At 53.6% G+C, this 26,477-nt stretch overlaps 12 protein-coding genes across 12 annotated transcripts; 6 read left to right on the top strand and 6 right to left on the bottom strand.

Annotated features, from left to right (window-relative positions):
* Positions 1–445: 445 nt before the first annotated feature.
* Positions 446–2,287, bottom strand: BO72DRAFT_430661 (acyl-CoA dehydrogenase family protein). The gene is made up of 2 exons (XM_040943114.1): positions 1,898–2,287; positions 446–1,834 (listed from the first exon to the last, which is right to left on the bottom strand). Exons 1-2 carry the CDS (start codon positions 2,205–2,207, stop codon positions 825–827), a joined length of 1,320 nt encoding a protein of 439 aa, XP_040800543.1. The 5' UTR covers positions 2,208–2,287; the 3' UTR covers positions 446–824.
* A 432-nt stretch (positions 2,288–2,719) lies between these two features.
* Positions 2,720–3,097, bottom strand: BO72DRAFT_129891 (uncharacterized protein). The gene has a single exon (XM_040939089.1). It carries the CDS (start codon positions 2,975–2,977, stop codon positions 2,780–2,782), a length of 198 nt encoding a protein of 65 aa, XP_040800542.1. The 5' UTR covers positions 2,978–3,097; the 3' UTR covers positions 2,720–2,779.
* A 121-nt stretch (positions 3,098–3,218) lies between these two features.
* Positions 3,219–4,361, bottom strand: BO72DRAFT_459499 (tRNA(Thr) (cytosine(32)-N(3))-methyltransferase; the record flags this gene model as incomplete). The annotated part of the gene is made up of 1 exon (XM_040946425.1): positions 3,219–4,361. The coding sequence occupies one exon, from the start codon at positions 4,359–4,361 to the stop codon at positions 3,219–3,221; it is 1,143 nt and encodes a 380-aa protein (XP_040800541.1).
* An 879-nt stretch (positions 4,362–5,240) lies between these two features.
* On the top strand, positions 5,241–9,034 carry BO72DRAFT_448790 (glycine decarboxylase subunit P). The gene is made up of 2 exons (XM_040944876.1): positions 5,241–8,597; positions 8,660–9,034. The coding sequence occupies exons 1-2, from the start codon at positions 5,468–5,470 to the stop codon at positions 8,713–8,715; spliced, it is 3,186 nt and encodes a 1,061-aa protein (XP_040800540.1). The 5' UTR covers positions 5,241–5,467; the 3' UTR covers positions 8,716–9,034.
* Positions 9,035–9,284: 250 nt separating this feature from the next.
* Positions 9,285–11,076, bottom strand: BO72DRAFT_405742 (nucleotide-diphospho-sugar transferase). The gene is made up of 3 exons (XM_040942295.1): positions 10,491–11,076; positions 9,740–10,380; positions 9,285–9,637 (listed from the first exon to the last, which is right to left on the bottom strand). Exons 1-3 carry the CDS (start codon positions 10,960–10,962, stop codon positions 9,536–9,538), a joined length of 1,215 nt encoding a protein of 404 aa, XP_040800539.1. The 5' UTR covers positions 10,963–11,076; the 3' UTR covers positions 9,285–9,535.
* Positions 11,077–11,335: 259 nt separating this feature from the next.
* BO72DRAFT_448788 (thioredoxin family protein) lies at positions 11,336–12,363 on the top strand. The gene is made up of 3 exons (XM_040944875.1): positions 11,336–11,646; positions 11,711–11,786; positions 11,880–12,363. Exons 1-3 carry the CDS (start codon positions 11,604–11,606, stop codon positions 12,169–12,171), a joined length of 411 nt encoding a protein of 136 aa, XP_040800538.1. The 5' UTR covers positions 11,336–11,603; the 3' UTR covers positions 12,172–12,363.
* A 68-nt stretch (positions 12,364–12,431) lies between these two features.
* BO72DRAFT_430647 (A4/G1 family peptidase) lies at positions 12,432–13,271 on the bottom strand (the record flags this gene model as incomplete). Its single annotated transcript, XM_040943113.1, has 1 exon — positions 12,432–13,271. The coding sequence occupies one exon, from the start codon at positions 13,269–13,271 to the stop codon at positions 12,432–12,434; it is 840 nt and encodes a 279-aa protein (XP_040800537.1).
* A 1,655-nt stretch (positions 13,272–14,926) lies between these two features.
* On the top strand, positions 14,927–16,788 carry BO72DRAFT_528410 (homoserine O-acetyltransferase family protein). Its single transcript, XM_040950183.1, has one exon. It carries the CDS (start codon positions 15,002–15,004, stop codon positions 16,580–16,582), a length of 1,581 nt encoding a protein of 526 aa, XP_040800536.1. The 5' UTR covers positions 14,927–15,001; the 3' UTR covers positions 16,583–16,788.
* A 519-nt stretch (positions 16,789–17,307) lies between these two features.
* On the top strand, positions 17,308–20,046 carry BO72DRAFT_486662 (uncharacterized protein; the record flags this gene model as incomplete). The annotated part of the gene is made up of 2 exons (XM_040947947.1): positions 17,308–17,528; positions 17,673–20,046. 2 exons carry the CDS (start codon positions 17,308–17,310, stop codon positions 20,044–20,046), a joined length of 2,595 nt encoding a protein of 864 aa, XP_040800535.1.
* A 35-nt stretch (positions 20,047–20,081) lies between these two features.
* BO72DRAFT_129782 (branched-chain amino acid aminotransferase) lies at positions 20,082–21,642 on the bottom strand. Its single transcript, XM_040939088.1, has 2 exons — positions 21,403–21,642; positions 20,082–21,290 (listed from the first exon to the last, which is right to left on the bottom strand). The coding sequence occupies exons 1-2, from the start codon at positions 21,473–21,475 to the stop codon at positions 20,209–20,211; spliced, it is 1,155 nt and encodes a 384-aa protein (XP_040800534.1). The 5' UTR covers positions 21,476–21,642; the 3' UTR covers positions 20,082–20,208.
* Positions 21,643–22,197: 555 nt separating this feature from the next.
* On the top strand, positions 22,198–23,899 carry BO72DRAFT_448784 (argininosuccinate lyase ARG4). The gene is made up of 2 exons (XM_040944874.1): positions 22,198–23,162; positions 23,229–23,899. Exons 1-2 carry the CDS (start codon positions 22,349–22,351, stop codon positions 23,735–23,737), a joined length of 1,323 nt encoding a protein of 440 aa, XP_040800533.1. The 5' UTR covers positions 22,198–22,348; the 3' UTR covers positions 23,738–23,899.
* A 430-nt stretch (positions 23,900–24,329) lies between these two features.
* On the top strand, positions 24,330–26,393 carry BO72DRAFT_448783 (argininosuccinate synthase). The gene is made up of 10 exons (XM_040944873.1): positions 24,330–24,487; positions 24,580–24,618; positions 24,672–24,827; positions 24,879–25,171; positions 25,235–25,253; positions 25,310–25,342; positions 25,400–25,666; positions 25,722–25,848; positions 25,914–25,968; positions 26,028–26,393. Exons 1-10 carry the CDS (start codon positions 24,448–24,450, stop codon positions 26,250–26,252), a joined length of 1,254 nt encoding a protein of 417 aa, XP_040800532.1. The 5' UTR covers positions 24,330–24,447; the 3' UTR covers positions 26,253–26,393.
* Positions 26,394–26,477: the final 84 nt, after the last annotated feature.

The raw sequence follows: 26,477 nt of genomic DNA, 5'->3' as shown, positions 1-26,477 counted from the left end.
ATGGATGGATGGATGATGGAGTATTGTAGAAGTCGGAAAGAACAATGCAAAGCAATCTATGACAAGGGCGGAATAGCCGACCCCAGACCGAAAAATTAAATTAGATCAATCAAGAGATAATTAAATCAACAAGAAAATAAAATAATAAAATGAAGGTCGCCGCCGCCGCCATGGATCAATCTTCAACCGCAATTGACGAATCACTGCCTTGCTGTATCATTTTGTTTTTGTTTTTAAGTAGCTGAGTATGTTTGCTTTTTCTCAATTTCCACTAATGCATCCTCGCAGAAAAAGAAATTGTTTTTATTTTCTTTCCAACTGTAGATACCTGGCTGAGTCCGTCGTCAACAAGGACAAAATCGTTTACGGAGCAGGACCGGAGGAGGAGAAAATGCCGCAAATGGCAGGCAAATTCCCTGGTTCTTCGAACGCCTTTCTCACCGTGCGTTCCTGAGTTTAGTTCCAGATTCCCTGAACACCCCGACAGTTTTTCTACCACTGTCTCCAGAAGTGGAGAGCTCGAATTTTTTTTAATGCGCCATTTTTTGCTTTTTTTCTGTTCCAGTACCAATCAGTGCTGCGATTGGGAGAACGCTTTCTATTCAAACTGCCGGAAACAGGACTATGCCTGCAATGCGCCGCATCCGAGAGCAGCAAACACTGCGCGACAGCAACAAAAAAAAACGACGATCTTCAGGCCAGATCCTGCAACAACAAAATCTAGGCCCTGTCACCGCACAAAGGCCAAAGCCCTTCTCGTGTCGTCAACTTATGATATGTCTGATATGTACTGTAAACAAACTCAATCTGTTTGCCTCCCCCCCTCAATAACTCCGAGGCAGCTGCAAAACCTTCTCGCTCACGTAGTTCAAGATCATTTCCCGACTGATCGGTGCGATTCGAGGAACTAGACACTCGCGTAGGTAGCGCTCCACGTCGTACTCCATCGCGTAACCCATTCCACCGTGGCTGAGCACCGCCCGCTCACACGCGGTAAAGGCCGCTTCGGCCGCCAGGTACTTCGCACTGTTGCAGGCCACACCCACCGAGTGCGCGGGGATGCTCTCGTCCTGGTGCGATGCATCGTAGAGACGCGCCGCATGGTAGGTGGCCAGCTTGGCCGCCTCGAGCTTCATGTACGCATCCGCCAGCGGGTGCGCGATGCCCTGGTTCTGCCCGATCGGCCGGCCAAAGACGACTCGCTCCTGGGCGTACTGCGCTGCGCGCTCCAGCGCCGCGTAGCCCAATCCCAGGGCCTCGCCGGCCAGCAGACACCGTTCCGCGTTCATGCCGTGCAGGATGATGCGGAACCCGTCATTCTCCTGCCCGATCAGCGTCTTCGCTGGGATGGTATACTGGTCGAAGAACATATCGTTAGCGTCCACCGCGCGGCCACCCATCTTCTTGATCTTGCGCATGTCCAGACCGGACCGATCGCGGTCCAAGTCGATGCAGAACAGCGACAGGCCCTGGGTCGGCTTGGTCACCTCCTCCAGCGGTGTAGTTCGCGCTAGAAGGATCATCTTCGCGGCCACCTGCGCACAGGTGATCCAGATCTTCTGCCCGGTCACCGAGTAGGCATCACAAGAGGGAATCTTGGTCGCCAGCGTCTTCAGCTTCAGCGTCTCCAGACCCGTGTTCGGCTCCGTCACACCGAAACACGTCCGCCACGTGCCGTTGATGATCTTGGGGATCGTCTCCTCCAGCTGCTCACGCGTACCGAACCGAGCCAGCGGTTGTGTCGCATACACGTTAGCGTGGATGGCCTGGGCGCCGGCCATACCTGCGCCCGATTGAGTAATGGTCTGCATCATCATCGTTGCTTCCGAAATGCCTGTCCAACCCTTTGTTAGTAAATTAAACCATCAACCAAAGGTAGAAAAGCAACTCTCCATACCGAGTCCAGCACCCCCCAGTTCCTCTGGTAGCGCAATGCCTAGCCATCCGTCCTGAGCGAGGGCGGCGTGGAACTCCTTTGGATCGCGCTCGTTCTGATCACACTCTTGCCAGTAGGTGTTGGGGAATTTGGCGCAGACGGCCGATACGGAATCTCGGACGGTCAGTTGGTTCTCCGTAAAGCCAGTCAGTTCCATCAACGGGCGTGTGGCAGTAGTGGAGAAGCCGCAGCGGGCTGGACGTCGGAGGAGGGATCCTCGCAGGTCCCTGCCAAGATAGAGTCTTCGGGCTAACCCATTCATACGAGACATTGCGACTTGAAGTTGAAAATTGACTGTGTATCTTGTTCATCAGCAAGAACAATTTAAGGTGACAGCAAGTGGCATAACTGGAATGACGTGCCTGGTTTAAGTAATTGGAGATCATCCTAACCCGGCATACAAATACCCGCCACCTGCAAATAGCCTTCTCCCTGCCATATAACCGAGGAGTCGCATTTTCAAGGAGGTTGCACTATCATCACCAACTTTCTGGGAATGCCTCTCTGTGGTTATTCCCACGGTCGTATAGCGTATGGCATATGCTATGCAGCATGTCATCATAGAATTAGACAGGTGCATGTCAAAGTACTACTCCTTCAGCGGTCATCATTTTCAAAATATATACTTCAAGTTCCGGCCCCTGCCAAGCTCGGTCCCACCCCGCAATACAAAAGCTGTTTGGCAAGCCGACAAGACAAGGAACTGAAGTCAATTACACTTTAAAAAGTGCAGTGTGACTACACTATATACAATAACCAATTCGGCGAGGAAGCTGAAGTCTGATGTAAACTATGGACAATGTATTCGCTGAGCCAATACCAGGTTTGATGTTCTATTCCTCTTTATATAACTAATCTAGATCTAATGAATTGATCGTGTCGGTCGTATCTTCGTACAGTTCTGAACTGGAGAATGGAATACTTTAGTAGAGCATCCACCATGGAAAAAGTCGTGATGTCAATTGAAAGAACGACAAACATTCTCTCACGCGCGGACATGGTGCCATGGAGCCAATGATCTTGGAGTAAGGCGGATCTCATGACCACTGAGAACCGAATACCACACCTGACGCGGTTGATAGAAGCATCTGAAAAGCCCCAGAGGCTGCGAGCCGATATGTATCGACAGTCCGTGACTGACAATACTAGTCTCAGTATGAACCACCAAGCTGCTCATCTAACGGTGAACGCCGATGTGGTGGGCGCGGTATGACTGTATCAAATGGCCACCATCTCGCCAAGGTTGCGGTGTAGTAACACTCTAGTCGATTGCAATGCACAATCAAGACTCGTTCTTCTCACTGTCAGCAGCAGTAGCTTTGACTGTCTTGACAAAGTGCCCCTGAATCCAGGAACGATACATCTTGATCTTGCGTTGACGATTGACGATCAGTCGGTTGTCGACAGCCAACTTCATCACTTCGAAGACGCCTTGCTGTTCGCTAGCGGTTATCTCTTCAGTAGCAGCGGCTTCGTCAGTGGCGGTATTCTCTGCCTCAGCCACAGGTCCCTTGGGCAGTCCCTTCTCCGGTGTCCACTGACCCCACATTTTCTCGAGCTCGTCCCGGTCAAAAAAATACACGCGCGTACCATCGCCCCGAATGTAAAAGTTCTCGCCCATGTACCGGCCCTTCTTGAATCGGACCTGAGCGAGATCACCTCGTCCGTAATCGCGGAAAAGAATCTTTCCACCTGGCTTCAGGACGCGATAGATGTTACGGATAGCCTGTTCCCACTGATTGGGAGCCAAGGCAGAGAAGATGAAGATGAGCACAACGACATCAACCGATCCTTCTGCCACATTAGGAGGCAGCGAATCGTCCCCAGTAGCACTCACATCCCACACGTCCGCCGTGATGTGCTTGGTGTCGTATTTAGGACTGTCACGAATAACCTGGACGGCGGTCTTGGAGAAGTCACAAGCATGGACCATCAACTCCTCATTTTCATTGTTTTCCAGCAGCGGGAAAGCGGTGTTTCCGGCGCCTGCACCGACTTCCAACACGACCTGCTTGCCCGCATTCGCCCGAGTCACTTCGTCGAGAACCGGGAATTCCTGGCGCAGCCATTTGCGGTTCTTGAAGAAGTTGGACGTGTTGTTCTTGTAGAAGAGGTTCCACCACTTGGCCGGGTCGGCGTTGAAGCGGTTGCGGTCGAACTCTGATACTGGAGCGTCGCGCTGCTTGGCATACTGTTCCTCAGCGAATGCCTTGAACTCGTCATCGGGCTCCACGTGATCCCATGCGTTGAACTCGAAAACATCATCTCCTTGCTCCAGGTACCGAGAGCCGAACTGGAAGGGGTCACTGCGCTTCATGTTGTTGGAGGGGTCGTGCGACCGGTGCGGGGGCATCGTCGGGGGCGTGACGGACTGCAGAAGAGTCGCGATGTCGTCGGACGGCGGGGGGATCGGAACGGGAGACATTTTGACAACACGTGGCCCCAGTAAAGAACAGATCTGTGAGAAAAGGCGAGAAAGGCAAGGAAACGAACGAGGTGAGGTGTTTGTCGCAACGACCTGTCTGACCGAGGGGGAGAAAATCTTCCTTGAGAAAGGCTCAATCGGGAAGGCAATCCGTGGGGAGTGCAAACCTTGCAAATGATAAGCGACTATCATGTGATTATGTGATTGTACCCCACGTGCTAAACGGGTGCCTGATTATGGCCTGAGGCTAACACGGAGACAAGGGGCACTTGCACTATCAGGAACTTGGTCCCGAGGAGACAGAGCATATGCCCTCCAATGCGAGCTTGAACGAGATGATCCCATATTCTACAGTACACCTACAGCCAGCTACTGTTGCCACCACCTTCAGCTTGATGATCATCATGTCTTGAGCTGCGAGCTGCGGGTTGAGGTGGGACTATGAAAATTGGCCACCTACTGTGTATGAGCACATACTAAGTCTCCGTAGTGATTCGGAACAATTGCATCATAAGTCGGAGGAAACATCTCGAGATGAAATCATGCTTTTCTAGCTTTGTACGTGAGTAGTAGTTGAACAGCAATGTTCAGGGGGTTGTTTGCCAGAGATATTTTTGAAGTTCCAGCCTTGAAACCTCGAATTGTCACCAAATGGCCCGGATGGAATCAGAAGATGGCGGAGGAGAAGGGGAGAGAGAGAGAGAGAGAGATACGACGCGACTTTCCCGCGGGAAATGAAAGCTTATCGGGGGGAGCTTTGCTTATCGTGGATTGCGGGGAGGAATTGAAGGGCGATATCGGGTGCGAGGCGAGTTTCCCGCCACGGTCCCGAATCGTCCGCGGTATTCAGTGAGGTATTCATTAACTTATCGTTCGCTTGCTTTCTTGAGCGCCCTTGTATTTAATTTTTTTGAGAACTCAATCTCCCTTTTCTCTTTCTCTTCTTTCTCATCCTCTCATCTCCTTTCAATTACTCGTGCCGGCTCATGTGTTGAGTCTTGTCATACTTAAATCATCCTATACTTCCCTCCGTCCCTCCCTTCCTTCTCCTCGTTACATACTTCCATACTCCCTCCACCACTATCACCACTATCACCACCGTAGCTATGGCTGCGTCCTGGTGTGCCCTGCGTGGCTCCCGCCAGCTCGCTCTGCGCACGCGAGTGCGCTCAATTCCTTCGTCAATTGCTGCGCGCAGAGTATCTACACCTATCCTTCGTTCTCTCCACACTACCTCCTCCGAACAGTCCTCTGCACGTCGTCATGTATACACCAGCTCCATTGGCGACCACGGTGATCCTCACCCCCGCGATCTCTTCCAGCCCCTCGATACATTTCCCAGACGCCATATCGGTCCTGCTCCAGATGCGGCCAAGGAGATGCTGGCCACGCTAGATCCTCCAGTAGCTTCGCTCGACGAATTCGTGAAGCAGGTTCTTCCTGCGGACATCCTGTCCAAGAAGGACTTGTCTGTGTCGCCTCCGAGCTCCAACGCGAAATTGTACCGCGACAGTGTGCACGGTGGCTTGGGTGAGACAGATATGCTCAAACTGCTCGACACCTACCGGAAACAGATCGATGTTTCGGGAAAGACATACATTGGTGCTGGCTACTATGGTACTATTGTTCCCCCGGTGATCCTGCGCAACGTCCTCGAGAACCCCGCTTGGTACACCAGCTACACTCCCTACCAGCCCGAGATTAGTCAAGGTCGCTTGGAGTCTCTTCTGAACTTCCAGACTTTGACTGCCGATCTCACTGGCTTGCCCTTCGCCAATGCCTCCGTCCTGGACGAAGCCACGGCTGCAGCGGAGGCAATGACCATGTCTCTGGCTACCATGCCTATGGCCAAGCAGAAGAAGCCCGGAAAATCTTACGTGGTTTCGAACCTTTGCCACCCTCAGACTATTGCTGTGATGCGTTCCCGCGCGGAGGGCTTTGGCATCAACTTGGTTGTTGGAGATATTCTCGCGGACGACTTCAAGCTGGTCAAGGAGCAGGGGGACAACCTGATTGGTGTTCTGGCACAGTATCCTGACACAGAGGGCGGAGTGTATGAGTTCCAGACCCTCAGCGACACCATTCACAGTGCTGGAGGTACCTTCAGTGTGGCCACGGATCTCCTGGCCTTGACTCTGCTGAAGGCGCCTGGCGAGTTTGGTGCTGATATCGCTTTCGGAAATGCCCAAAGGTTCGGTGTTCCCATGGGATTCGGTGGCCCTCATGCCGCCTTCTTCGCTTGTATCGACAAGTATAAGCGCAAGATTCCCGGTCGTGTCGTGGGCGTCTCTAAGGACCGTCTGGGCAACCGTGCTCTGAGATTGGCCCTTCAAACCAGAGAGCAGCACATCCGTCGGGAGAAAGCCACCAGTAACATCTGCACTGCCCAGGCTCTGCTGGCTAACATGTCCGCCATGTATGCTGTCTACCACGGCCCGACTGGCTTGAAGGCTATTGCGCAGCGCATCATGTCTATGACCGCTACATTGCAGGCTCAGCTTGCGGCATTGGGCTACAACGTTCCTGTCAAGTCCAACGCTACTGATGGCGGCGTTCTTTTCGACACCGTCGTTGTTGACCTGCCTAGCAGCCAAGAAGCCGACGCTATCATGTCTGCCGCACGTCAGAAGCACTTCTACCTCCGTCGCGTTAACGAGACTAAGGTTGGAATCTCTTTGGACGAGACTGCTGGACGTGAGGAGGTGAGATCTGTGCTCCAGATCTTCGCCGATCATGCCTCCAAGGGTGAGGTCGTTCTGGAAGAGAGACTCGCCGTGGCAACCGTTCCCGCCAGCTTGGAGCGGACGTCGGAATACCTTACGCACCCTGTGTTCAACACCCACCACTCGGAAACCGAAATGCTGCGTTACATTCATCACCTCGAGTCTAAGGATTTGTCCCTGGCTCATTCCATGATCCCCCTGGGCTCTTGCACCATGAAGCTGAACGCTACCACTGAGATGATTCCTGTCTCGTGGCCGGAGTTCTCTCAGATCCACCCCTTTATGCCCGCCGATGTTGCCAAGGGATACACGCAGATGATTGACGATCTGGAGCAGCAACTTGCCGATATCACCGGTATGGCTGAAGTCACTGTGCAGCCGAACTCTGGCGCGCAGGGTGAATTCGCTGGACTGCGTGTGATCAAGAAGTACCAGGAGGCCCACGAAGGGTCGAAGCGCGACATCTGCTTGATTCCCGTCTCTGCTCACGGCACCAACCCGGCCAGTGCGGCCATGGCTGGTATGCGCGTTGTCACTATCAAGTGTGACACCAAGACCGGCAACCTCGACCTGGAGGACCTGAAGGCTAAATGCGAGAAGCATCAAGAAAACCTGGCTGCCATTATGATCACTTACCCCAGCACATTTGGTGTCTACGAGCCTGGTGTCAAGGAGGCCTGTGAGATTGTGCACAAGTACGGTGGACAGGTCTACATGGACGGTGCCAACATGAATGCCCAGATTGGTCTGTGCTCCCCGGGAGAGATTGGTGCTGACGTGTGCCACCTGAACCTCCACAAGACCTTCTGCATTCCCCATGGCGGTGGTGGTCCCGGTGTCGGTCCCATTGGTGTTGCCGAGCACCTGCGGCCCTTCCTGCCTTCTCACCCGGTCAGCGAATACCTCCAGTCCAAGCGCTCCAAGACTTCATCTCCCCCGATCAGCGCTGCTCCTTGGGGTAGTGCCAGCATCCTGCCCATCACTTTCAACTACATCAACATGATGGGTGCGAAGGGACTCACGCACGCCACGAAGATCACGCTGCTCAACGCCAACTACATCCTTTCCCGTCTCAAGGAGCACTACCCCATCCTGTACACCAACGAGAACGGCCGTTGCGCGCATGAGTTCATCCTCGATGTCCGCAAGTTCAAGGACACTTGTGGCATCGAGGCGATCGATATCGCCAAGCGCCTCCAGGACTACGGCTTCCACGCCCCGACCATGTCCTGGCCCGTGTCCAACACCCTCATGATCGAGCCCACCGAGTCGGAGAGCAAAGCCGAGCTCGACCGGTTCTGCGATGCCCTCATCTCCATCCGCCAGGAGATCGCCGCAGTCGAGAGCGGCTCCCAGCCCCGTGAGGGCAACGTCCTGAAGATGGCGCCGCACACGCAGCGCGACCTCCTCTCCACAGAATGGACCCGACCATACACCCGGGAGACCGCGGCCTACCCTCTGCCGTACCTGGTGGAGAAGAAGTTCTGGCCTTCGGTGACGCGCGTGGATGATGGTAAGCTCCTAACGCCCCTCCCCTACCATCGAACAATCATTCTAACTCGCTTTTCTCTCTAGCCTACGGTGACCAGAACCTATTCTGTACCTGCGGACCCGTGGAGGATTCTGCTTAGATTCGATGTGATACCCATGTTTTAGCTTCTTTCCCTTTTTACCCTCATTTTCGGCACTGGTTACTGCGGTTTACCACTTTCAACATCTATTATCCTTCCATCGGATGGGATACATTGATCATCGTGACGGTGTGGAAATAAACAGCCACGATGCGATTTCAACATAACGATAGACGATATCTCCGGGCTGGGCGTTATAGATTTAGAGCGTTTCTCATACCTTGAATGTTCCCTTAGTGCCGGTTCAACTGGCTAGTCGCTGTCTCTTGACAGCGCAGGGTGAACTAATTAACAAAATGACATTATTCATAAAATCTGACCCTTTCCCTAGTAACGTGACTGGGATTGCCATCGGCAAAGTAGAATAAATACATGCGATCCGCATACGCGGAGACAGAAGCTTTTTTGCATAGACTACAGCTTGGTCAATTGAGCTATGCAATTGACTGCCGAGACCGCTCATACCCTTTCCCTTTGGTCTCAATCCTCTAGCACATTCAAGGTTGTGGATTGACAATGCCTGCATCAGCGACGAAGATCTCACATACATTGCTCAGTATTACAGATACGTCCCCACGCTGCTTTTGGAACGTGCTTGAACCTCATATTGACATGTGACTAGACTACCGAGTCCTTCTCTATATACAATATTCTCGATATGTCCCGATCCATCCTGCGGCTAGTATACACAAGAAAATGCTTTAGAGTTACATTACAACAATCTATTTCAAATTGAGAAAAATTCCTTGAATCCCACACCGATCTACCAGAAACACCCGATGGCGCCGAGAAAAAAGCCCGAGAATGGTATACGCGATAATCATGAGAGTGGTGGAGTCGCTTCCTCCTGCGAGGGAGGAGGCTCGGGCACGTCCCGTGGGGGCCAGTTTGGTGCCGGGTAGCTGAGGAGCTTGCATACGTCCTGCGCATGGAAAAGGGGTTATGTTAGCGAAAAGGAATGCGCCAGGCTGGGGGATGTGTTTGCAAGTAAATGTATGCAGGGAATAGCAGCAGAAGAACTCACCCTCCGCCTCCGTCGATAATCATCATACAGCTTCTTCCAGATCTCGCGATCCTTGCACCCGCTCTCCTGGAGCGTCCCGGGCTTGACCTTGCACTTGGGCAGCATATCGGCCAACAACTCCTGCGGCCACATGATCCACGGCTTGGGGAGCGGCCAGTCGGAGAAGTGCACGAGCTTGGCCTCGCTGAGGACGCGCTCGGGGTCCCACGCCTCCCAGTCGTTGCCCAGGAAGGCGCGGTGGTCGTCGGCGCGGAACTCGCCCGTGATCAGCCCGTACTGGCGGTGCGGCAGCACGAGCGCCGAGTCGCCGTACCGCTCGTTCATCAGCTCCATGTCGTACCGGGCGGTCGTCGTGCCGGTCGTGTTGACCTGCCCGTACGTCACCGCCTCGCCGGCCGCCGTCAGCGCGTAGAACTCCTTGAAGGACGGCTCGAGCACGATCAGCAGCGACGAGAGCTGCCGCGTGTCCGGGAGCTGCCAGTAGGCGCGGGGCATGGCCACCTGGGCGGACGGCAGGAAGAATAGCTCGTCCATGTTCTGGAGGAGGGTCGCGTCCGAGTCGATGTGGATGATCCGGTCGAATTCGGTTTCGCCAAAGGCGAGGAACTTGCTGGTGCTCTTGTCCCAGGATTCGCTTGGACCTAATGGGGGGGTATGAGTGTGAGTTGTCTGTGTTATTTCGAGCAGCGATTGGAGAATTATGGAAACGCTGATTTATGCATGCGTGCATCCATGTATGAAGGAAACGTACCGGCTCCGGCCTTGACCATCTGAACATCAATCGGCACCAGCAGCGCGCCGTACTTTTCATACGCCAGCGCCAGCATTTGACTATCCCGATCCCGGTCACTCTCGACAATCACATCCCAGTTCTCAGGGTAGAAGAGCACGCGCTGAGCCTTGCTACCTAGGCGATCAAGGGCATCGAATGTCAACAGGGCGTTGCAGAGGTAAGGGCTCGAGGTGGCATATTGGCTGTAAGCATAGCGGGACCAGTCCACGCGGCTGTAATCGATATGGGTCACTTTGGGTGGCGGAGGCTTCTCCCGGCGGAGAAAGAGGATAAAGAGGACGAAGAAGACAAAGGCGACCCAGGTCCGAAGGTGTCGCAGCTGCCGCTTGATGATGGCCCAGCAGGGTTCGTCGGGGATGTCGAAGAAGTCGGCCTCGGAGGCGTCCGAGCCTCGACGGTAAGGGAGGACTGGCACTTTCTTGATGGCCATGGTGGTTCAGAGACTCTGTCAAAGAGGTTAAGGTAGATCAGATAGCATTGCGTCTCCCATAGGAATTGACATTCAACACAAGATGACCTAAGTTGGTGAACATCCTGCTTCAGGGGATTGCGTGGAAAGTGGAAAGTGACTGGTGGCTATGCATGTATTGGGGGGAGGGGAGGCGGACATGTGATGGCTTAGTCATTTTATGCTGGCATAAATAACTAACTAGCCGACTAATGTCAAATCGAGCGAAAGTGTCCTTGACCGCCGGGGCTGATATCTTTCTGCCATACCGAAGTCCACCGCCTGCCCTAAGAGACCAGAGCATGCTCGGTCATTGCTTGAAGAAGACAGGCGCACCACCTTCCATGATTCCTCCTGTAAGTGTATGTTTTCTTATTGTCTTCTCTAGATCCTTAGCTCAAGAGCATAAGTCTATCTTTTATAGTTGAATGATCGCGTTCCAACATCTAATCATCTAACGACGTACCTCGTGCCCCACCGCGGAGAACTACTACGGTTCCTTCGATAGCCGAGGCGGCATTGTCTGTCTGGATCACGTCTTATCCTCCCCGAGTCCTCTCACCGCGCGCCATCGATATCCGTCCGTACCTTCTCTCTCTTTTTCCCTCTTTTCTCACCCGACCATGGACTTCACGCGTATCATTATCCTACTCACCTTCTGGTTCCGTATGTACAAGCCTCACCCTTCCTCGCTCAGCTCCAACCTGCTAACCCACACTGCCTGCTCCAGTTTTCCGTCTCATCAAAAGCCGCTTCTTCCCCGATAAACCCATCATGGCTCACGGCAAAGTCATCGAGGTTGACAAGTATGCGCTTCCCCCCTCTCGCTATTCGAACACTCGCAAACGTCCTAGATGCCATCCTGCAAATACTAACTCGATTTCTTTGACCAAAAATAGCCCGGTCATTTTCAAGGCCCTGACCTCGTCCGGCCCGGTCGTGGTCGACTTCTTCGCGACCTGGTGCGGTCCCTGCAAGGCCGTTGCCCCTCAGATCGGCAAGCTGAGCGAGACCTACACCAACGTCCGGTTCATCCAGGTCGATGTCGACAAGGTGCGCTCCGTGGCGCAGGAGCTGCAGGTCCGCGCCATGCCGACTTTCGTTCTGTACAAGGATGGCAAGCTGCTGGACAAGCGCGTGGTGGGTGGGAATGTGCGGGAGTTGGAGGAGGCTATCAAGAGCATTGCTTAGATGTTCGTGGTGTTAGGGTTTCTCGGAGCCGTAGTGAGGTGCAGAGCAAGTATATGTAATTTCGCATCAAGCCCTTATGTTGGTTAGTATGATTTATCATTACCCCGGGAATTGCAGAGGACACCTCGTCGAGCGACTTTTCAAACAAAACTGAACTTTCATACATAAGCAATAGCTATGCTCAATACATACAACCAGGATCATCAGATAAAAACGCCACGTGAAACAGAACTGGCTAGCATGCAGCAGCCTCTAGGGAATCATCCTATGTAGGTAACGCTGAACTTCGTGTCGCTCTGTACATCCACCTCCGTCATCACTTGATCATTCTGCTTCAGCTCAATGACCGTCCCATCCTGGACACCCACGGTCTGGCCCCCGCCCTGGGCCTGCGCGCCGGTGAACGTGACCGTGCCGAAGTCTGTGAGCGCAACCTGTTCATCGCCCGCCTGGAAATCCTCGACGATCCAGTCAGCATTCTGGCCCGCCAGGGTGGCCGTCGCTTCAGGGGCGGAAATCGTCTGCGTCGCCTTCTGGCCGGTGGACTTGTTCTCGATGATGGCCACCCCCTGGCTGGGCGAGAGGGCCTGGACCTTGGCCACGATGGTATCCCCAGGGCTCACGGAGAGATCGAAGTCGTACGCGTAGTCTGGGTACCATTCGTACCAGGCATCGCCGGAGACCTTGCCGTTCTGGACGTAGAAATCCACCCCAGTCTGGAGGATGGCGGCGTTGTACGTGTCGCCGTCGATGCCGACCCAGGCGGAGCCGGCCTGCGTGCCGCGGCTGCTGGCTGCAGCGGTGGGCTTGGGGACCTGAAAGGTCGCGCTGACGGCTGTGTACGGACCTGAGCTGGGCGGTTCCTCTCGCACAATGCCGGCCCAATTGCTGCTGTATGTGACGTGAGATGTGTTCGGGGACGAAGCCACTTCCTCGCGGTGGTTGCTCTTGGGGTCTGATTCTGAAGGGTGTGGCTGTAGGGGACGCGAACCACGAGCCATGGACCGGGCTTGCATGCGCTCTGCTAGCCCACTGCGGGGAGCTGCTAGGACGCTACTAGCCAGGCAGGTGGTGGCTAGAATGGGGGCTAAGAGCTTCATGATGGGTTGGCTAGTTTGTTGTAGTGGTGAGGAGGTGTTGGCTAGAGGCTGGATCCGAAGTAGAAGCTAGACGTCTTTCTGGCCAGAGACGACGTCCAGTGATCTTATATTGTGCTTGGGGACTTGTCATGGTCGCATGCGGATAGCCCCAATCACTCTATGTCTGGATTAGGAAATCATAGACCCCGCGATCTAATCATATGGATCGAATCCATGGTCGTGTGTATGTCATCCCCAAGGGGAAAAGTCAAATTAATGCCAGGTACAAGGCTGTAAGGACGATAATGGTCATGCCCCCGGACCACGAGGTCCAGTACCTCGAAACGGCTGTAGCCTATCCCATAAAGGGTCGACAGAGGAACCGTGACCTAAGCTTTGGTGATGATCGATTCTGAGAGCATGTTTTTCATGTCGATGATAAGCTTTGTTCAAACAAGATTCAGACTGACAATGATGTCAGAAAGTGAAGAGCATAGCTTGTAGTGTCGAACATCTAAGAGTTGGAATATTCCCAGCATGGAAGCCCGTATGCGTCTTAGTCCTGAGTTGAATATCGAGTACAAGAGTTCGAGGCCCGTCGCTCCATCTTGAAGCCTCTCAGAAAGCAGCCTAATCAACCTATCAGCACATTTTCATGGTCCAAGCCGAAGACAGTAGGTAACGAGTGCAGTATTCCCAATCGGGCACATACCTCACATGCCAAGAGACGCAACCAACATTCCAGCCCTAGCGTGTCCGCTCCGCAGCTGCAAGCGACATTTCGAATGACCTGGTCACCTTTCAGCGCCGATTAAAGACCGCAGGGTCCAGCCTTCAAGTAATCAGTAGTCCTATTCACGGCGAGTGCGTCATACGTCATACGCGCCCTGTTGCCGGCACCAACTCAGTGCCCACAGTGAATGGCCTTATGACAAGTCCTGGTTGACATAGGAAGAATGTTGATTAAGGTTATAGGGACAATGCTCGGAAGATGAAAGTTTCTAGAGCATTGTGTTTGCAGACAGCAATGTCATTCAAGTGTAAGCTTAAGCAGTCAATTGGCCGGCAAGATGATCAGGCCGGTATGCCCCAAGCGATCGATGGTGTGACGGATGTCGTGTAAAACACGCAAGTGAGAAGCTGCTGCTTCCCCGATCATGCGTAGCACTGAATGCAGCCTAAGGAGGTGACTGATAAACCGCTTGTTGTTGATCAAAGCGGTGGTGTGGGCTTCGACAAAATAGTATGGATGATCACCCGCGGGGACTTTCGCCGGACGTGCAGGGGTCGTATGCAGCGACAGGTCGGAGTCTAGACTGGGAGCTTGAGGCTGTGGGGTCAAAAGCTGCTCCAGACCCAGCGACAGGTGGCTCAGTTGCGAACCGAACCATGCGGGCTGATGGTGCAGAGCTGAGTGAAAACTCATACCTGAGGCATCGCAGGTGCGGAGTGACCTTTAATTATCCCCGGTAAAGTTACTTAGGTATCCTTATCGCAAAACCGTTATCGGCTCTTGTAGGATTATATGATGCGCTCGAGCTTGGTCTGTGAACCAATCGGAAGCACAGTAAATGACGCCATGGGTGCATGGCTGACAATTACAGCCTGAGGCCGCCACGTCCGCATGTGACATATGTTAAAACACCCGGCCGAGTCACCGATCGATCATCCCGCGACATTCGCATCGCTATCATTTTTTACGTCCCTGTGGTATAGAGGCTCGTCTTTGGGTCATATTGAACCCATCAGGAATGGCGTCCTCAGTTCCTTTAGTGTCAAGGGTCGTACGATCATTGACTCAGCGCAACAGCCTCCCAACAGTGACTACCACACGTCCAGTTGTTCGAATCAGCCCACTACTTCACTCTCGGGCTTTACATCAAGCTCCTCAGCGCAAGTCACAACCGGCTGCTGCGCAATCCAGTTTACGAGACTCGTCCAATCCTGCTCTCTCCTTTCCATGCCTCGATGCCCAGGACGCCAAATCTGCCCAGCTATCCGCGCGGTCGCTTGAATCCGGGCCCGAACCTTCATACACCACTGGCCACCATGAGCAATTTCACTGCGAAGATCCGATTCTTCTGGACTGGGGTGGTGTGCTCCGCGAATTTGACATCGCGTACGAAACATGGGGTCAATTAAACGCCGACAAGAGCAATGCCATTCTGTTACACACCGGCCTTTCAGCATCGAGTCACGCACACAGCACCGAAGCTAACCCGAAGCCAGGCTGGTGGGAAAAGTTCATCGGTCCCGGTAGGCCTCTCGACACGAACAAACACTTCATTATCTGCACAAATGTTATCGGAGGATGTTACGGAAGTACTGGACCCTCAACAATTGACCCTTCCGACGGCAAGAGATATGCCACTCGATTCCCCATCCTCACGATTGAGGATATGGTACGGGCACAGTTCCGCCTTCTGGATTCACTAGGCATTCAAAAGTTGTATGCGTCTGTTGGATCCAGTATGGGCGGGATGCAGAGTCTTGCTGCCGGTGTCCTTTTTCCGGAGCGCATTGGCAAAGTTGTCAGCATTAGCGGATGCGCACGGAGCCACCCCTACAGCATTGCCATGAGGCACACACAACGTCAAGTGCTGATGATGGATCCGAAATGGGCCCGAGGCTTCTACTATGATTCCGTCCCCCCTCATTCGGGAATGAAGCTCGCTCGGGAGATTGCCACAGTGACATACCGCAGTGGTCCCGAATGGGAGATGCGGTTCGGACGCAAGCGCGCAGATCCCAGCAAGCAGCCTGCTCTCTGTCCGGATTTCTTGATTGAGACGTACCTTGACCATGCCGGAGAGAAATTCTGTTTGGAGTATGATCCGAACAGTCTGCTTTATGTGTCGAAAGCCATGGACTTGTTTGACTTAGGCTATGCCCATCAATCAGAGACCCAGCAGCGGAGAGCCGCCAACGAAGTTAAGATCGCTGAGGGCGGTAGCGATGCTCAAGAAAACAATATCACCTGCAGCTTGACTCTTCCCGCCAAGCCGTATGAAGAGCAACCATCTCAAACTGCGTCAACGCCTTCTATGGACCAAGCTGTCACCGATGGTGGAAAGGGGCCGGATACGCCCCCACAAGATTTGGTCCGTGGACTTGCGCCGCTGAAGAATCACCCAGTCTTGGTGATTGGCGTCGCCAGTGATATCCTCTTTCCGGCCTGGCAACAACGCGAAATTGCAGAGACGCTTCGCGCAACAGGAAACCAAACTGTTGAGCATATTGAGCTGGGAGAGGATGTGTCACATTTCGGGCATGATACCTTCCTGCTTGATCTGAAGAATATTGGAGGTGCCGTGGAAAAGTTTTTGCAGTAGAAGCGGAAGCAAAGCGGAAGTGGTGGGATTTACCATCCATGTACATTTATTTGCATTTGAGGTCATCATCCCATTACACATTCAGCTGATTTGACTTGAATCAGCGTCAACAAGAGGCTGGAAGGATTCTCGGCTGACTAGGGACCAGTATATAGAACGAGTGACCAGCAGAAGAGCATACATAATGACGACCCACCTCCTTGAGCTTAATAACTAGTTATAGGATAGATCAAGTCATATTGCCTGATTTGGATTATTTGATCAACACGTGACTTCGTGAAACTGGACCCGTGGCTGCCAGGCGGTGAAACGCGTTGATTTTGCGCCCCGCGAACCAATGATCGGTTGCTGTCACAATTTATTTTATTTTGCTACAGTTCATTAAATCCGAGCACAACCCGCGGGACTTCCTCCACCCTTCACTTTGTCGCAGCAACCTTATGAAAACTTGAACCCTTCACTCGAATAACACATCGCTCTGTGTTATGTTTTTAGTCACCCACCCTTTCCAACCACTTTCCATCCTCTTCCTCTCGTCCTATCCTTCGACCTCCGACTCGCCCTTTCACCTTTCCTCTTCCCCAGTCACTCGAAAGACCTTTCTCACCAGTCCCTATGCACGGACAAACAGCTCTACAATTCTTCGTGTAGACGAAACATTCTCCTGATCTCCATCCCTCCCTCATATCTTTGCGCCTCACATCTCAACACCCTCAACCTGCGACATGGTTCTCCTGCGACTCGGAGTTAAAGTTTTTGCTCGCGAGCAATTGCAGGCACCATCGTCCTCGACTGATCGCGATGGCTTAGGTCAAGGCAAGCATGACTTCCGGGATCGTGAGCTTGATAGTTACTTGATTGTCCTTGAGAGCCCGGAGGAGACAAATCTTGGTGAATTGGCTCAGATCATTCGCGAGAAATGGAAAAAGCGAAGACCAGATGCTGAGTGAGTTCATACTTTACTTGAAGACCATCCAGTTCCGGACGGCCTTCCTTCTCTGACTCAGAGAGGCCCAATGGCCTCGCAAAAGCAAGGGCTTGACTACTTTTACTTGTGCCTCGGATGTGCTAACAGATACTGGATAACCAGGTCCCTCGAGATCAAAAAGCTGCTCGACGATGAGAACGACACCTACGATCTCGACGCAGACTTGACTGTAGCTGATGTCTTCGTTAATCAAGGCAAAGCCCGTCAGGACGCCTCGGATCAGCGCGCCACTGTCCGTGTTATTATGAAGCCTACCCAACACACACCTGTCCGTCTTCCCTCCGTCACTCACGACTGGGATGCTCTGGCGGAAGACGCCGAGCGCCAGAGGCTCATCAAAAAAGAGATCATACGGAAGGAGATGAGTCAAATCCCGACCATCTATGAAGATCCCCGGGATACCATCAATTTCGAGTCGACTAGCCACCGCGCGACCTCGTCGGCATGGAGTGCTCATGAAAGTTTGGTGCGCTCAAGCGACATTCCTGTCTCCTCCGTGGAAGCAGAGGATCTTCAAGGATCACCTCTACACGTGGCCAAACAACCCATTTTCCAACAACAGCAGCATCGTGTTGTTGCGCCAACCCCTCCGCGCAAGCGGGCGGAAAGTCAAGAGTTGGGCGATTTGCATCGCAGCTCAAGACCCTTCAAGACAAACCTCTCATATACAAGAACCGGCTCAAGGCAGGTGGTTGCGCCGCATTCTATAATCGAGGAGGAAGCAGAGCTTATGCTTGGCTCGCCGCAAAGAACCAAGGGCGAACAAAAGACTCACAATAAAAGCGAGGTCATGGAAATTGTCATCGACGAGAGTGAACCGGAGAATCTCGATGAGGGCATAACAAACCCAGAACGGGATATCACGATGACTGAAGCTGCAGCTGAGAAAGAAAACCTGTCTGTCCCTACTCCTGCTAGGACCAACAAACCGAATGTCAACGGCACCGCTGATTTAAATGGTACTCTCGAACAACCCAACGGATTACGGAAACGGAAGTTGAGCCTGGAAAGCCTGAAGCCGAACAAAGAGCCGCGACGACAGGAGCCTGAGAGTCCACACGCAATGGAAGATGACCTTGTATGCACTTCGAGCAAAGCCGAAGCGAGTCCCTCGACGCCACGCCGCCGCGATCGGGCCCCGTCTTTCTCTAGTGCTGGGCGACGTCTAAGCTTCGCGGAGTGCTCGCCTCGAGCGCCACCTAAACCTGGTCTTGGGCTGGGCATCACGAGTAGCCCTTCTGGCAAGCAATCGGCAACGCGTGTTGACAGTCTCGGATCCCCCTCTCGTACTCAGAAAACCCCGACAAAGCTTGCGACACCGGTCAAACCAGCCCGTTCTACCTTGTGCAAGGACGATACCGCTCACGATCTGTCTGGCCGTCGCTCAGTGTCATTTGCGGATAGTTCTGATGTAATTGTGACCAAGTCTGGGCCAGCACCGGTGTCTAGTCAAAAATCAGCAAGCACTGGCTCCATCAAGAAAGAGGTCGCAGACCGGAACACGAAAACTTCTACCAAGCCCCCCGTGATAGCCCAGTCTATTGCGAAGGAGATTGCCAAACAACCTAAAGACGCCATCTTTGACGAAGGCGAATACAGAATCTTTGCAGTGGAGGCACGACAGACGCTCGAGAAAGCCACGAAGCAGGGTTGTGATAATAAAGGTATTCAATTGTTGAAGGCATTCGTGGAAACATGGAATACACTTCAGAAGCTCGGCAGGCGGAAGAGCAATGTATCTGCTAGAAAAGAGCTAGAGAATAAGGTCCGAGACTTGCGCCAGCAGATCGAGAAACTGGGCCCGTTGAGGTCTTTGCTCACACTACCTTCGAAAGCAAAGCCCGCCACACAGCCATCTAATAAAATCGAGCATCCTCGTTCGACACCAGCCGGGACTCAAAGCGCGACAAAACTCAAGGGCGGATCAAGTCAACGACCAGCTCAAGGAGGTTCAGCTCAGCGGGTGCAGCAGTCCTTGTCATCGACTCCAAGCCGTAGTTCACGGGCAAAAGAGAGCTCGTCCACTACCAAGCTCGACCTCACTGCATCCAGTTCAGAGTCCGAGTCGGAGTCAGATGCAAGCTCAAGCTCAAGCTCAGAGTCTGAAGATGAAGAAGACGACAGCCCCCCACCTTCGTCGCAAAACGTCAAGCATATGCCCAATGCGTCGTCGCCTTTCAAGTCCAAGTCCCCCATGCTGCCCCAACCCCCAGCTACGACTGTCACATGGTCCCACGCCCGTGGGGTGCCTCAAGCAACCCGTTGCACACTGAAAGAATTAGCCGCGAGACGCAAGAAGGAATTAGAAGAGGAGAAGAAGTCGAGAGAGAGAGAGGCTACCAAGAATCTTCAATCGAAGACCCCAGCTATACCCGGAGCCGATGACGATAGTGACAGCGAAGACGACAGTGAAAGTGAAAGTGAAAGTGAGAGCGAGAGCGAGAGCGAGAGTGAAAGTGAGAGTGGTAGTAATTGAACTAGGGGTATCTAATGTCATGTATGATAACGTAAATCTCGACAATGCATGGTTCATGTTCTTAATGTGATGGGAGTAAATAGCCAAGATGCTAGGAACAAACCAATGAATGACTTTTGATTGCATTTCCTCGTCGCCTGTCCTTGATCTCATTACACCTACTTATGGCACATTGACACCGTTCGACTCCGCCTCCTCGGGGGCAGCCGCAATCTCAAACAGCTCCTGCGGCGGCCTCTCGACGGTCAAGTTCCAGCCAAACCTGTCCTCGACCTTTCCGTTCTGGATCCCCTTCAGCGTCTGCAGGAGCTTGACGCAGACTTCACCACCGTTGTTCGCGTCGCCGCCGCTCTGGAACGTAAACTTGTCGTTCTTCGACCGCATCGTGATACTGCGGATGGGCACGAGGGCGGCCGCCGTGCCGCAGGCGATGACCTCATCGAACTCCCGGATCTCCTCGTACGGCACGCGGCGCCTCTCGGACTTGTACCCGAGCAAGCGCTGGCCGATCTCCAGCACGGAGGCGGCGGTCACGGAGTCGATGGCGTTGTTGCTGTCCGGTTGCACGAGGGTGACGGTGCCATCGGCCTTATCCTTCTTGACGCCGATGAACGCGGAGGTGGAGAACTCATCGACCTCGGAGCGCGTCCGACTGTCGAGGTGCAAGGTGATGCCGAACCCTTCGCGGTAGGCCTTGGCGCTGTGCCGCAGCACCGGCGCATAGTTGCCGCCCACCTTGGCGGAGCCGGTGCCGGCGGGGGCGCTGCGGTCGAAGTCCTCGAGGATGAGCGCATCGACCGCGCTGACCCCGTGGTAGACGCCCGTGGGCATGACGAACACGACGAACATGTACTCCTCGGGCGCGGTCAGGGCCAGCTGCGCCGACGACCCGAAGATCAGCGGCCGGATGTACATGGCGGCGCCCGTCTCGTGCGGCGGGACGAACTCCGCGTTGGCCGCCACGGCCAGCTGCACCGCTTCCACGAACAGGGCCTCCGGCACCGGCGGGATCGAGATGAACTCCGCCGAGTGGCGCATCCGCACCGCGTTGCGGTCCGGCCGGAAGATCGTGATCTTGTTGGTGTCGGTCGGGTGCCGGAAGGCCTTCAGCCCCTCGTACGCTTGCTGCCCGTAGTTCAGCCCCGGCGCCATGCCGTGGATGCTGAGGTGCGGGGTCGGGATGAATTTCGGCGCCGACCAGCTCGATGTGCTGGTGTTGTAGTGGCATTCGATGTGACCGTTGACTGTGCAGAGAAGGGCGAGGGTGTTAGTTTGATGTGTTTTGGTGCTGGGATTGCAATTGAGGGCTTGCGCGGGGGATTGACTGATCATGACGCTGCTGGGGGATGAACGTACCATCGCGGACTTTGAAGCCGACATTGTTCCAGTCAATGGAACTGACGGGCGGAGGGGGGAAGGAGGATGTCATGATTTTGGTTAGAAGGTATGGAGATTGATTGAGTAGACTTTGAGAAGTGAATTGAGATTCTAAGGTAGGAGGGTGGTTGAATTATCAAGCGTATGTATGAGGGAAAGAGCTGTTGCAGTCGAGACTGAGTCATGGATGAAGCCCGCGGAGGGGCGGCGGGTCTTATAATGTCGTGTTGTGCTAATACCAAGGTTCCACCTTGGTTGGTGGTTTTTGCTGTTTGACAGTGTTCGAGCCTTCAGGGGGGATTTTACCAGTAAGCGTACGCCCTGTCAGTGATCAATTCGTATTCGATATTGATGACGACGGAGGATCTATACTCCAATTGACTGAATCTACATACTCAAGTACGTAGTGCAATCGCCAGGCTCCACCAGAGACGGACTAAGGCATCCTTCCGGGGCAATTGATCTGACATAAGTTCGGCATACATCTAAGTTAGTCACTGATGCTGCGGAGCCCTAACAAGGGCCGCTCACTGCACGTGATGAAGATAAGAGCCCTTGCCGCATCCGGTCTGGTGCCTCTCTCGTCGGGCCGATATCGCTCCCGTGGGCCCGGCACTAGGACGATGAATCAGACTTGCCTAATTCAGCCGAAGGAGTCATACCTACCGTTCCCCACCCTCGCCGGGCTGGCGTCCTTTATTAGTATCTGCTGTCCTCAGCTCGCTACTCAACTTCTCTCTTCCCAACACATCAATCACATCTTCACACACACACACTTTGCCATCATGAGCGCTCCTAAAGTTGCTGAAAATATGCTCTGGGGTGGTCGATTCACTCGTTCGTCTCCCTTTCCATCCTCAATGGCTCCAATTGCACCGACTAACGCGTTCCGCTTCACTTCATCACAGAGGGCCTCGACCCCCTAATGGTACAGTACAACGAATCCTTGCCATACGATCGCATCTTTTGGAAGCAGGACATCGCCGGCTCCATTGCCTTTGCCCGTGCCAACACCAAGACCGGTATCCTGTCTCAACAGGAATTCGCCGAGATCGAACGCGGTTTCAAGCAGATCGCTGAGGAATGGAGCACGAATACCTTCGTCGTGAAGGAGAATGATGAGGATATCCACACTGCCAACGAGCGTCGCTTGTCGGAAATCATCGGCAAGGAGATTGGAGGCAAATTGCACACCGGTCGGTCTCGTAATGAGCAGGTTGCCACGGACATGCGGCTTTGGCTCCGCGATGAACTCCGCAAGCTTGACCAGTTCCTGTGCGATCTCATCAAGGTCTCCATTGCCCGTGCCGAGTCCGAGATCGAGTACATTATGCCCGGCTACACCCACTTGCAGAAGGCCCAGCCTGTCCGCTGGAGTCACTGGATCTTGTCGCATGCCACCGCTTTCGCCAGCGAGCTTCAGCGGCTCCGGGAAGTCATCAAGCGGGTCAACCGCAGCCCGCTCGGTACTGGTGCTTTGGCCGGAAACCCCTTCCACATCGACCGTGAGGCTATGGCCAAGGAGCTGGGCTTCGATGGCCTTCTGTACAACTCGATGAATGCCGTGGCAGACCGTGACTTCGCCATGGAGACCATGCAGTGGGGCAGCTCATTCATGTTGAAGATCTCTCGCTGGGCCGAAGATCTCATCATCTACAGCAGCTTGGAATTCGGATTTGTCCGCCTGTCGGACGCATACTCGACTGGATCATCGTTGATGCCTCAGAAGAAGAACGCAGGTATGTCGGCTCTTTTCTATGTATTAATAATTTGAAGTTAGACGATGCTAACTCAATGATGAATAGACAGCCTGGAGCTTCTGCGCGGAAAGTCTGGCCGTGCTTTCGGCCAAATGGCCGGCTTGATGTGCACCATCAAGGGCCTGCCCACCACCTACAACAAGGATCTGCAGGAGAGTGTTGAGCCTCTCCTTGATCACATCAAGACCGTCGGAGACAGCATTCAGATTGCCACCGGCGTTCTCTCTACCCTCACCGTCATTCCGGAGAAGATGATTGCCGCTCTTGCCCCTGAGATGCTGGCAACCGAGATTGCAGACTACCTTGTCCGCAAGGGTGTGCCGTTCCGTGAGGGCCACCACATCTCTGGCCGGGTTGTTGCCCTGGCTGAGAAGCACCAAGTCCCCATGGATACCTTATCCTTGGAGCAGCTCAAGACCGTTGATGCTCGCTTCGACGACGACGTACAAGCTTGCTTGGACTACGAGCGTGCTGTCGAGTTGAAGGATGCAGTTGGCGGCACTAGTCGTCGGGCTGTGCTGGAGCAGACCGGCGTTCTACGGTCGTTGTTGTAAGATATAGTGTTTTTTTGGGTCGTTGCGGTTCTGGGGTTTTGGGATCATTTTCGGGGCGAACAAAAGCATGAGGTCTCTTTATAACAATTAATGCATGTAGCGCATTCTCTGGGATGGGAATGTGACTTCCCATTCAATATGACGACGAACTTTTTTCACAAACAATAGTATGTATCGCCAACGCTTTGGCGATATGACGTACATGTGTACTCTTGTAGCTGCTCAAGGTCAATCAAAAAGTCAATAGTCCAATAAGTCTAAACAATCAAATGTGGATGTGCAATGGACACTATCCATCATGCTACGTAGTAGAAGCAAATGCAGTGGTAGGTGGCCAACTTCAATGGCTAGCGACGGCGATCGTTGCCCTCGAGGATGCCGATAACATACCCAGTGCAGAATGGATCAGCGATTATCTGCACCGATTATGGCATAGATATTGGGGGAGGAGTATAGATAGGGACGTGCTCGCTTATGCCCGGTCATTGGCCCACAATTGGGGTTTGAGTTACGTAAGGCCCCAGAGCTCCGACTCCGGGATGAGTCAATGACTCTTAGTCACCAGCTCTTCCCTCCCCGACCGTCAGTCAGTCATTGAACTAGCGGTCCTATATTAATCGGCTTCACATTCCGTTGTTTCTCTTCATCTCTCTCCGAATTCAATCTTCATTTCATCTTCCACCCTCATCCCTCTCACACACTCACACAAAATGGCCTCTGAAAAGCCCCGTGTCTGTCTGGCCTACTCCGGTACGTCCACCTCCCCGTCTTTTCAACCCCGCAATTTGCGCCAATTGATCCCAAGATAAGAGCCATATTCGCTAACAAATGTTTCTCTTTAGGTGGTCTTGACACCAGCTGTATTCTCCGCTGGCTCATCGGTATAGCTCACTTGCATTCGCTTCGATCGGTCACCGACTAACACATACTTCAGAGGAGGGTTACGACGTCGTCTGTTTCCTCGCCAATGTCGGTCAGGAGGAGGACTGGGCTGCCGTTGAGGCCAAGGCCCTGAAGATTGGTGCCAAGAAGATGATCATTGAGGACCTCCAGCGCGAGTTCATCACTGAGCTCTGCTTCCCCGCCATTCGTATGATCCCCGGGTTCTGTGTGTGGGGGGAAGCATGCTAACTCACAATAGAGTGCAATGCCATCTACGAGGGCCGCTACCTTCTCGGTACCAGCTTGGCTCGCCCCGTGATTGCCCGTGCTCAGATGCGCGCTGCCCAGCGCGAGGGCTGCCAGTACGTCAGCCACGGTGCCACTGGCAAGGGTAACGACCAGGTCCGCTTCGAGTTGGCCTTCTACGCCATCCAGCCCTCCATCAAGATCATTGCCCCCTGGCGTGATCCTAAGTTCTTCAAGCGTTTCGCTGGCCGTAACGATCTTCTTGACTACGCCGCTCAGACCGGCATCCCCGTCACTTCCACCAAGGTGAGCACCTTCAGCGGCTACCAGACCAGGATTTTGAGCAGTGTGCTAATATATCTCAAATAGGCCAAGCCCTGGTCCATGGGTTCGTGATTGACTGCTGTGCATGGTTGCTTGGATATCGCTAACTGTTCACCCCAGACTCCAACTCTGCCCACTGCAGTTACGAGGCCGGTATGTGATTGTGGATCATATTACGAGGGACTTTGCTAACGATCTTTTTGCATGCAGGCATCCTGGAGGACCCCAACCAGACCCCTCCCTCCGACATGTGGACCATGACTGCCGACCCCCTCACTGCTCCCAACGAGCCCGTCGACCTCACCATTCACTTCGAGCAGGGTGTCCCCACCAAGCTTGTTGCCCCCGGCAAGGAGTACACCGACCCCGTCGAGCTCTTCTACGCTCTCAACAAGCTCGGCTACACCCACGGTGTTGGCCGTATCGATATCGTCGAGAACCGCTTCATCGGTCTCAAGAGCCGTGGCTGCTACGACTGTACGGCCGCCTGCCTTACATCTGCTTGAGAGCTATTACTGACCTTCTCGACTAGCTCCTGCTATGACCATCCTGCGCGATGCTCACCTTGACCTTGAGGGTCTTGTCCTTGACGGTCAGGTCCGTGCTCTGCGTGACCAATTCGTCACCCACAACTGGTCTATCCAGCTCTACAACGGCCTGTAAGTATCTCGGAGAAGAGTTGATGTTGCCGCGCAATATTCAGATGATACTAACTGTCCCATAGGTACTTCAGTGCCGAGCGTGAGTTCATCGAGAACAGCATCAAGTTCAGCCAGAAGGTGAGTGATTGCAAGCATGTAAATGATATCCACGTCGTTGGTTCTAATTTGTTTCACAGCGCGTCAACGGCGAGGTCCGCGTCCGCCTGTACAAGGGTCACACTTACATCCTTGGTCGCTCCAGCAGCACCGAGAAGCTCTACTCCGCCGAGGAGGCCTCGATGGACTCCTTGGAGGACTTCGAGCCCACTGACACCACTGGCTTCATTGCCATCCAGTCTATCCGGTTGAAGAAGTACGGTCTCCAGAAGGCCGAGGAGGGTGAGAGCCTGAGCCGTGCTTAGGCGTCAGACATGATTTGTACGATTGATCGGGATTCTCATGGGGCATTTCTAAAAAAAGGACATAAAAGTAACACTTAATGAATAAGCACAATTCTAGACCGAATTTGAATACCTTAGCGCTTTACTTGTGCTTCCCTGGAGCAAGACGGGGGGACGAGATACGATACATTTCCGAGGAAATTCCTGATATAGTTAGACTGGAGACCCGCGGGACATACACGTGAC

Source organism: Aspergillus fijiensis (assembly GCF_003184825.1).
Source record: "Aspergillus fijiensis CBS 313.89 unplaced genomic scaffold BO72scaffold_28, whole genome shotgun sequence".
NCBI classification, from domain to species: Eukaryota; Fungi; Ascomycota; class Eurotiomycetes; order Eurotiales; family Aspergillaceae; genus Aspergillus; species Aspergillus fijiensis.
The sequence above is the reverse complement of the archived record's forward strand: the minus strand, read 5'-3'. Positions and strand labels throughout refer to the sequence as shown.

What these genes read in the sequence shown, in the direction of transcription:
- BO72DRAFT_430661 (XM_040943114.1), bottom strand. Translation starts at nt 2,207, where the DNA reads ATGTCTCGTATGAATGGGTTAGCCCGAAGACTCTATCTTGGCAGGGAC. An exon ending in ACTGGGGGGTGCTGGACTCG is followed by an intron (nt 1,835 to 1,897) that starts GTATGGAGAGTT and finishes AGGGTTGGACAG; the next exon opens with GCATTTCGGAAGCAACGATG.
- BO72DRAFT_129891 (XM_040939089.1), bottom strand. Translation starts at nt 2,977, where the DNA reads ATGAGATCCGCCTTACTCCAAGATCATTGGCTCCATGGCACCATGTCC.
- BO72DRAFT_448790 (XM_040944876.1), top strand. Translation starts at nt 5,468, where the DNA reads ATGGCTGCGTCCTGGTGTGCCCTGCGTGGCTCCCGCCAGCTCGCTCTG. An exon ending in GGTGACGCGCGTGGATGATG is followed by an intron (nt 8,598 to 8,659) that starts GTAAGCTCCTAA and finishes TTTTCTCTCTAG; the next exon opens with CCTACGGTGACCAGAACCTA.
- BO72DRAFT_405742 (XM_040942295.1), bottom strand. Translation starts at nt 10,962, where the DNA reads ATGGCCATCAAGAAAGTGCCAGTCCTCCCTTACCGTCGAGGCTCGGAC. An exon ending in GATGGTCAAGGCCGGAGCCG is followed by an intron (nt 10,381 to 10,490) that starts GTACGTTTCCTT and finishes CCCCCCCATTAG; the next exon opens with GTCCAAGCGAATCCTGGGAC. An exon ending in ATTATCGACGGAGGCGGAGG is followed by an intron (nt 9,638 to 9,739) that starts GTGAGTTCTTCT and finishes TTCCATGCGCAG; the next exon opens with GACGTATGCAAGCTCCTCAG.
- BO72DRAFT_448788 (XM_040944875.1), top strand. Translation starts at nt 11,604, where the DNA reads ATGGACTTCACGCGTATCATTATCCTACTCACCTTCTGGTTCC. An exon ending in CCTACTCACCTTCTGGTTCC is followed by an intron (nt 11,647 to 11,710) that starts GTATGTACAAGC and finishes TGCCTGCTCCAG; the next exon opens with TTTTCCGTCTCATCAAAAGC. An exon ending in AAAGTCATCGAGGTTGACAA is followed by an intron (nt 11,787 to 11,879) that starts GTATGCGCTTCC and finishes GACCAAAAATAG; the next exon opens with CCCGGTCATTTTCAAGGCCC.
- BO72DRAFT_528410 (XM_040950183.1), top strand. Translation starts at nt 15,002, where the DNA reads ATGGCGTCCTCAGTTCCTTTAGTGTCAAGGGTCGTACGATCATTGACT.
- BO72DRAFT_129782 (XM_040939088.1), bottom strand. Translation starts at nt 21,475, where the DNA reads ATGACATCCTCCTTCCCCCCTCCGCCCGTCAGTTCCATTGACTGGAAC. An exon ending in CGGCTTCAAAGTCCGCGATG is followed by an intron (nt 21,291 to 21,402) that starts GTACGTTCATCC and finishes TTCTCTGCACAG; the next exon opens with TCAACGGTCACATCGAATGC.
- BO72DRAFT_448784 (XM_040944874.1), top strand. Translation starts at nt 22,349, where the DNA reads ATGGTACAGTACAACGAATCCTTGCCATACGATCGCATCTTTTGGAAG. An exon ending in GCCTCAGAAGAAGAACGCAG is followed by an intron (nt 23,163 to 23,228) that starts GTATGTCGGCTC and finishes AATGATGAATAG; the next exon opens with ACAGCCTGGAGCTTCTGCGC.
- BO72DRAFT_448783 (XM_040944873.1), top strand. Translation starts at nt 24,448, where the DNA reads ATGGCCTCTGAAAAGCCCCGTGTCTGTCTGGCCTACTCCG. An exon ending in TATTCTCCGCTGGCTCATCG is followed by an intron (nt 24,619 to 24,671) that starts GTATAGCTCACT and finishes CACATACTTCAG; the next exon opens with AGGAGGGTTACGACGTCGTC. An exon ending in GCATCAAGTTCAGCCAGAAG is followed by an intron (nt 25,969 to 26,027) that starts GTGAGTGATTGC and finishes TTTGTTTCACAG; the next exon opens with CGCGTCAACGGCGAGGTCCG.